The 8,634-nt window shown below is 30.3% G+C and overlaps 3 protein-coding genes across 4 annotated transcripts in view; 2 read left to right on the plus strand and 1 right to left on the minus strand.

Moving 5' to 3' along the window:
• trx (histone lysine N-methyltransferase trithorax) overlaps positions 1 to 2,737 on the plus strand; it is a gene marked incomplete in the record, with an annotated part of 19,691 nt that extends 16,954 nt beyond the window's left edge. The window contains 1 exon segment of the mRNA XM_013310571.1: positions 2,465 to 2,737. Coding sequence (XP_013166025.1) covers positions 2,465 to 2,492 — 28 coding nt within the window.
• Positions 2,738 to 3,337: 600 nt separating this feature from the next.
• Positions 3,338 to 4,366, minus strand: LOC106116673 (dynein light chain Tctex-type 1). Its single transcript, XM_013310572.1, has 3 exons — positions 4,168 to 4,366; positions 3,893 to 4,061; positions 3,338 to 3,708 (listed from the first exon to the last, which is right to left on the minus strand). The coding sequence occupies exons 1-3, from the start codon at positions 4,189 to 4,191 to the stop codon at positions 3,554 to 3,556; spliced, it is 348 nt and encodes a 115-aa protein (XP_013166026.1). The 5' UTR covers positions 4,192 to 4,366; the 3' UTR covers positions 3,338 to 3,553.
• A 153-nt stretch (positions 4,367 to 4,519) lies between these two features.
• Positions 4,520 to 8,127, plus strand: RASSF8 (ras association domain-containing protein 8). 2 transcript variants are annotated; one of them, XM_013310884.1, is made up of 10 exons: positions 4,520 to 4,770; positions 5,061 to 5,152; positions 5,380 to 5,501; positions 5,692 to 5,871; positions 6,114 to 6,333; positions 6,587 to 6,703; positions 6,863 to 7,065; positions 7,183 to 7,297; positions 7,509 to 7,635; positions 7,779 to 8,127. In XM_013310884.1, the coding sequence occupies exons 1-10, from the start codon at positions 4,764 to 4,766 to the stop codon at positions 7,877 to 7,879; spliced, it is 1,284 nt and encodes a 427-aa protein (XP_013166338.1). In that variant the 5' UTR covers positions 4,520 to 4,763; the 3' UTR covers positions 7,880 to 8,127. The 2 variants fall into 2 exon arrangements, with proteins under 2 accessions (XP_013166338.1, XP_013166337.1); XM_013310883.1 differs by having other exon boundaries at positions 4,521 to 4,770; positions 5,042 to 5,152; positions 7,779 to 8,126.
• Positions 8,128 to 8,634: the final 507 nt, after the last annotated feature.

An 8,634-nucleotide genomic window follows, 5' to 3' on the forward strand; every position in this document is an offset into this window, starting at 1 on the left:
ATGTGCTTCGATATTAAAATTAAAAAGTTTAAATATCAAAAAAAAATAGTTGCTTGGGATTTGAACCGCCGAACTTACATACCAACGGCGGCGAACGGTAAGGCCACGAGACCAAACTAGCATATATGATGACAAACTTAAATTTGATGTTGGTTTTATCTACGTAATATCTGTCATCCGCGTCGAACACTTTTAGTAAATTTTGAAAAATGTTTTGATGCAAAGTGTCAAATGAATGTAACAGAAGTAGTTTATTCCAAATTGTATCACAAGTATATAGAGATAGAGTTCAATTTTGTCAAATGTACCGATATTTTTGAGCACCTTGACTGCTTCGTTACTTATGACGCTGTGGATGCTACGATATTTATGAGCATCTTGCATGTACTCATATATTTGACGCTGTGTATGTACCGATGTTTTTGAGCAGGGTGAATGTATCTATTATTTTGAGGACTTTTGTTGTACCGATATAATTGATTACTTTTGATGTACCTATATATTTGCATATCTTGTCTGTGACGATCTATATGACGCTGACTGTACATACAACACCTCATACAATATATCTGACATTTAGATATATGTCACCTACTTAGAACCAAACCAGGACCGGATCAGATAAACTTTATATTTTTTCCTTATTACCCATACGCAAAATACGCATCAGTCATTGAAAAATAATCTCTTATTTGTTTAAATTTGAAAATAATTAGTATATTTAATGCTGTATATTGTTAGTTGGATTAGGTATAAATTTCGAATTTAAATTTTATTTTCAGCCTAATTGCTATTCTCGTGTCGTGGATATCCATGGACACAAGCACATTCTCATCTTCGCACTGCGGCGCATCACGGTCGGCGAGGAGTTGACGTACGATTACAAGTTTCCATTCGAAGAGGTCAAAATACCGTGTACGTGCGGTGCCAAGAAGTGCAGAAAGTACCTCAACTAGACAAGTGAAATAACAGTGTGTGAGTGTCAATTAACGCCTCAATTAGGCGAGTGTTAACAAAAACAAGTACAGAAAACTAGCATAGCATTACAATGAATTGTCTGTGTAGTGTGCCTAGTTTATATTTCGCGACGTATGAGCTATGGCTCTTTATTACTGGCTTTATTCGTTAGCATAATTTAATAAGTACATAATGGATTTAGACGTAATATTTTTAATGAAAGATTAAACCCGATAAGACGTTTTAACCTCGGATGCGGTGTCATGATGGATCTCCTTGTAATGGATTTTGTGAGGAATGTGCAGTTAGAAATACTGGGTCGAGCACAATTTTTAAATGTAAATAATATGTATTGTAAGACAATAAGTCAAATTCACATATCTCTTTCCCACCTTTTTAGTCTTGACATAATCAGTGCCACAATTGGACATGCGTTTCCATGAATCTTATTATGATCTCTTTTATTTTGAATCTACCCAGTGTTTGGAATCGTTGGATCATGTATATTATATTGATTTATACTTAAAAATATATCCTTATTTTGTGATAAGTTTTTTTTATATGTATACTTTGTGTAAATATTTTAGTTTCCCCTTTACGTACGATTGTTAAGGTTCGGCAAAGCATAGTGTTTACACTTGAAGTGGATGTGATATGTTGGGCCCTGCTCGGGCGGGAATGGTTAGTGTTAGGGTACAATGTAATTTGTTCCTTATTTTGTTTTTACATTTCATCATTTTTACATTCTTGTGATCGTTTAAGTCTCGACTTGTAAATAAGTTTTAACATGCAAGTACATTTGGGAAAGGATTAGGCAAGTCGCAAGTACAATGTTACATTTTTTTTATTAATTCTAATGTGTAATGTATAGCGAATTTGTAAATAAGAGGAATTATTTGTCATAATAATTTTATTTAAGCGACAAATCGTTTTATTGTAGTCATAGTGTTAAGTTGTATTTTATAAGCGTTAATGTACTGTATATAATAAGTTATTAGGTGTGCGGGATGAGACGGGAGATGTTGAATTTGGTGGAATGCTCATAAAAACAAAATGGCTCCCAGTCAGGCACGGTTTAAAGAGAAAATGCACATTTGTTAGCTTTAATGTATTTTCAGCACAGCTTGGGTTTTAAAACACATAATTATTTTACTTTATTAATGTTATACAGTTATATATGTGTAAATGGATGAACCAAACTTAATAATAATTTTAAGCATCACACTTGTCATCACAATTTATCATCACACCAATAAAGAGTTTTGTTACATCCCATAAAAGCCAATATGTGTAGATATGATAGAGAAAGGTAATAAATAGTCTTAATATATTAGTTGGATTTATCTACTGCATCTTACAATAGCAGTATTAATGTAATGTCGTTCCCAAGTATTTTATATAAACGGTCTATAGCAGAATATACATATAGAGTTAGTTTCCAAAACAATCTTTTACATTATACATAATCAATATCAGTGACATATAAACATTTATATTTTAGTGAAAATTATATAAAACTGGCCGATAAATCTTAATATCGAAAAATTTTGTCAAGTAAAAATTTACAAGTTTTCTTTTTAAAAATCAAATTATTTTTTTTTGATAAACATTAAAATATAAATATTTATATTGAAAATAAATTTAAATAATTACGGACCTAGTCTTAACTCTACATTAAAATCTAGTTATATTGTAACAACAGTGAGCCATTATTTCTTCTTTACATAATATACACAGTGGTTGTTATTTTGTTTACATTTGATATGTGAAGGTAGTCGAAAAAAAGTTAACTTACATCGAGTTAATATGATAATAAAGTTAAAAGTACAGGTAATTTTAATGACTATAAAATTATAATTAACATCTATTTTTTAAATATTTAGTTTTGTATTTGAATAATATTAACATGAATTTCACCTTTCCTATACCTTGGTTTTATTTTATTTTCAATTATTCGGAGCCCAGTATTGTAATGATTTTAAATAATGATTTTTTTTTTATAAGTTAATGATTAATTTGATGTAATAAAAATCATGCTTTAAATTGTCTGTGCATGTTTAATTTGTTAGTCTTTTAAACAATTATAAATGAATTAGAAAAGACCAAATCACTAAGTGATGAATCATTATTTTTTTTTAAGTGTAAATGTCTGCTCTTGATATTATTTTGTGTTAAAAATAATGCTTTTATTTTTAATGTACACATGCCATTTTGCCTAATGTTATTATAAATTATATTATATTGCTTTAAAAGCACCAACTTTACAATGCATAGTTCTATGACCTGTCTACATTTATTACTTTATTTATTTCTATCATTATTTTGTATTGTGGTAAATTTTACCAAAAATAAAAATACTAAAATGTGCTTTATTGCTTGTTTTATTTTAAGATACTGAGATAACTTATATATTCCATTTTAAAATACTTATGAAGATAATCAAAAAAATCGGTTTTTGAAACACCAGCCTTTTTAGAATGGTTACTGTAGTTAGCATTCTTTTGGAGTTTAAAAAAAGATTGACAAGCTCTTACTTGATACATGACTATATTCGAATTATTGTTTCAAATAAAACTGTTGATATTTTTAAAATGATTTATATTTGTAATGCCAAGCCAAAAACATTAACAATGCAGTACATGTATTTATTTTCCCAACGAACGGTACAGGTCGCATCAGTCGCTGTGTCCCAAAAGTAAGCAGCAGCGGTATGCAGGCCCGCTCCGTTTCTTTGAGTTATTGTTATTCTCACTACAAATATTAGTAGTATTAACAACTAGTGACCAATGACTGACTAGTAAAGGAGATTGACTGACTACAGAATAAGAATGAATGACTATTAAATAAGAATGACCGATTAGTAAAGAACATGACTACTAAAGAAGAATGACCAACTAGTAAAAAAGAATTAACAACAGCTAAAGAATATTCTTACATATGTATTTGAAAGGCTTATTTAATTTATTCAATCTTGATAAAGTTTTTTCAGTAATAATAGAAATCCATTGCGGCGTACGTGAATGACTGTAAGTATTGCCTCCAAGACAAAGTTCAATGTTGTCTCTCACAATTTTTTGGACCTCTTCTACATTAAACACAATATTCTAAAATGTAATAATAAAGTATTTTAGTAAACTCATAACGACTAGGATCATTTTTAATCAAGAACACAATTGTTTTTCTTTGAAGTTCAATAATAATTAAATATACCTCGTCATCATCAGCATTCGCCATGTTTCAAATTTCATTTTGAAATCGATTTTACTGTAGACAGTAATATATTTTTCTTCATTTTCCAGTCAGAGTTTCTAAATGTGTAGACTTCATGAGGCTTTACACTTTGTTGGTGGTATAGGGTACATTCGAATTCGAAGATCTCTGTTAGGTTCTACCGAATTAAACCAAACAGCTGTTAAAAACTTAAAAACAAATAATTTTTAACGTTTTTGTTTTCATATATGAAATAATTTGTGTCAAAGTTATTCTTGATTTCATATTTACAAACGACACTCAAGTTTTCACTGACGACATTTCAAATGTCAAATGGGCAATTTCCGAACTTCCGAACGAATTTTTTCATAACCCACTTCAAAAGCTTATTTTCTATTGTGTTTTTGGAATGTTTGTTTGGCGTTTTAGTTTATTTTTAATTATAAAAAGTCATAGACGGGGTGAATAACTTGTATAATGTTGTCGTAGTTGGATAAGCAGAAGTTAATTTAAGTGGATTGTTTGAAATTAATGGAGTTGAAGGTCTGGGTCGAAGGAATACAAAGGATTGTTTGTGGAGTGACGGAGACTACTACATGCCAAGTGAGTACCATTTCCCATCATTTCTAATCAGTATTTGTATCAAATGTCTGATTCATTAATTGCGAGTTGGAAATATACTTTGCCAGAAGTATTGCAAATAATCATGATATCTATTTAGGGAACGAAATGCATCCAAATAAAACTAACGTTATCTGAATGGCTCCTAAGAGAAAATGATTAGGTTATTTGCTTAATGTTAAAGAAATCTATATTTAAGCTATTAATTTTTATTAAATCATGGAAAATTTAAAAGACAAGAATATATTTTTAGGATGTAGTCTTTGCTCTAGCTCATGCCACTGGAAAAGTGGGCCGATTTACGTTGATAGAGAGATGGAGGAATAATGAACGACTTTTAGCACCTCAGGAATATCCCCTAAAGGTAATGTTATAAATGTATATTTGAAATACATCAATGTTAAAACTTATATATAATTGTTAAAAATCTGTCAAGCATATCATTTATATGCATTGCAATTAATAAAACAACTAAATAGATAATGATAATCTTTGTTATTTGACTGGTCAATTAATTTGAGTCTTCTGTAATCCTCATCCTGCTATCTCCGTCTGTATATAATTTGCTTTCATTCAATTGAAATTTTACAGATTCTTATGAAATGGGGGGAGTATTCCAACGACATACAATTTATATTAAGAAGATCAGATTCAAGCAGTAACCAAAAACCATCACAACCCTTAAATAATTCTAGATCACCGATTGGAAATGGGTTTGTTCCTTTTATGATATAAATTTTTTAAACAAACTACTCAAGTATTGGATTAACATTGCATTAGATTCTATTATTTTCATAATGATATTGCATATCGGAGACTACATTTCTATAAAATACATAAAAGAGTTTTTTTGTAATTAAATTACATTACACAATATACTTAATTAATTTTTATTTTTGGTAGGAGTAATTCGAATCCTAATGATAATCAGAACTCACCAAATAGAACGAATACAACCCCTACATTTAATAACAATGTGAATAACACATCCCCGGGGAACCCTGTAGGAGTGGTGAAGGGAGTGCAACAGGCCAAGCCACCCGAGTCCAATAGTCCTGTCTTAAAAGACGTTCCACCTTACAGGTAATGTTAACACACCTATTTAACTTATATATTTAACCTCTAGTGCCTTAACAATTGTACATAAACATCTTATATCTCTCTAAACTAGCTTCCAACTATTAAGTGTAACTTTTTCTAACATTTTATAGTGTCTTACCACTAAACATATAAATAATCATCAAAATAGAACATAACTAAGTGCTAAGGATTAACTAATTAAAAAAACAATTATAACCTAAAACTAATGATTCCACAATATCCAGAGATCCACCGCCTCCATACCGTTCGCCGCCACCACCACAGACAAGAAAATCACCCAGTCGAAGGGGACCTACACACATGTCACCAGTGAACTTACCTGAAGACGGCTCCGACTCACGGAGCCCAGAGGCTGTTACTTACAACAGCCAGTATAGAGAACTAGTCTCACTTGTAAATTATCAGAGAGAAAAATTATCCAGTCAGCAAGTTGATCTTATAAAGGTATGGATTTAATTTTTTTGGATGTCTACAATATTTAACTTTACATATCCTTTATTTAATTACTGGACTAAAAGTCTCCTTTGTCTTTTTAAATTAGTTAATAGGAAACCCATATTCTTACATGCTTTGATTCGTAGCTCGTTTGCCCCCTTCTCCTATAAAAAAAAATGCTGTACCAACATATAGATGAACAAATTGGCAACATTGTGTTATTTACTACAAATTTGAATAAAATGATTTATTTTTAATTCAGTATGATGCAGAAATTGGTTACTGGGAGAACAAAGGTCGGGAACAAGATAGGCAGGTGGAATTACTGCAACAACAGATCAGCTCAGCCGATAATCAGTTGAGGATAAGTACTGAACAGGTAAACAAAGGCGTATAAACACTTTTCACTACTAATTTGATAGCCATGCTTTTATTTTTTTAATAATTGCACTTGTTTGTTTAAACTTTGATTAGAGGCTTTTATTTTTAAATAGGAATAACATTATTTCGAATATTTTAATTGAAATTCCAATACTAGGTGCAAGCATTAAACTACGTTGAAGAGGAGAGTGAGATAGTTAAACAGAATGAGAAGACGATCAAATCAGAGATTGTATTAGTGCGTTCCAAGTTAGCAAACTGTGAGACTGAACTACTGCAGTGCAAGAACAAGATACGGAAACTAATGGAAGAGATTCACAATGAACAGAGGATTATTAACTCTCGGCAACAAGAAAACAGGTAATTTTTGCTTTTTTTTATTAAAAAGAGGAATTTACTTTGTAAGATATTTTCAAATTAAACCTCATTTTTTTATAATCTATAACTACTCTATAAGTAACGAGTGTTTTAATTCAGGCAGGCATTAGAACGCTCTATGTTAGCCGAGATGGAAAATTTGCAGACTCAGATACAGCAAGCGAAACATGCCACAGAAATAAATCACCTTACCGCTGAGAATTTAAAAAGAGAGGTAATTACTATTTATATATATACAGATCCGATTTTAAAATTGCTATTTTGTTTATTAACAACACGCACTGGGCTAGCGTGGTTAAGTATGGCCTAGTCACCCCTAAAGGTAGGCTCCGACCCCCTCAAAGCCGATATATAGTGAGCTGATGAAAGAAGAATTTTATTTATTACAGTCTGTGATTTTAATATTTATGTTATTTTATTTTTAGGTGGGTGTATTAGAAAATGCTATAATGGAGAAGAAACGACAAGTGGAGCGTTTGGTACAAGAAATGAAAGAAGCTAACCTTCAGAGTTTGACGGGCAGTGTGGACGAATTAAGACATCCCTTAGACGGTATGTGTTTGGCATTTTAATGAAAAAAAATCATCAATTAATGATTCATGAAAATTAAAATTAGAATCGTTATCATTATTTCATGATTTCAGATAACTATTATAATGTTGTTGTCATTCTTTAAAACAATATCATATTTTTAGGTTTATGTAAAGCTGGGAGTGCTCGTAGGATAATTGGTTCTCCAAGACAGCTGGAAAACGCAGCCCCCACCAACAAGAATCCTCACGGAGTATGGGTCTAGGATGGACAATAATGTATGTAATTTAAATACATCAAATACGATCTTATTTATTCACACTGTTCATAAAACATCTTGTTTACTTCTATATTTTAATAATTTTGTTTCGTTGACCAAAATATAACGAAAAAAATCACGAATTTATGAAAAAATTCCCCGCTTTAGCACAAATTTGATGATTTTGAAAATAACATTTGTCATATATTTTTTGTAGTTATAAAAATTTAGTTTTGTTCAGTGATAATATAATTTAAATATTCAAAATTAAATATAGGAAATCATATTTTTTATTTTATCAAATAATGGAGCGTAACCAATGACTATAACTGAAGTTTTATCTTGTTTTTTTCTCAATCAAAATTGGTCTTTTAATAGTCTAAAATTAGATTCAATTGAATAAACAATATGTAACTTATGTGCAAATATCTGATTTTGACCTGAAATTTATATAATATAAAACCTCCTTATGTTTGCTTATTAAGACGATGATCCCACCAAATTTATCCTTGGACTAATTAATATTTGGTGAAATATTACAAAAATGTCCATTTAAATTGCTTTTATTCGGATTGTATCAGAAACTAACTATATTTAATTGATCAAGTTTTAAAAAGGCATTTTGTGAAAAACAATAGACGTTTTCGAAAAAAAAAATGTTTTATTCTAAATTTATTATTGGCTGAATGACAGACTTGCCTTCAAGTGAATGAATTTTTACATTTATTTGATAAACTGCCATATGTAACTCATATGTAATA

The sequence above is a fragment of the Papilio xuthus genome, unplaced genomic scaffold (assembly GCF_000836235.2).
Source record: "Papilio xuthus unplaced genomic scaffold, Pxut_1.1 DF827714.1, whole genome shotgun sequence".
Lineage (NCBI taxonomy): Eukaryota > Metazoa > Arthropoda > Insecta > Lepidoptera > Papilionidae > Papilio > Papilio xuthus.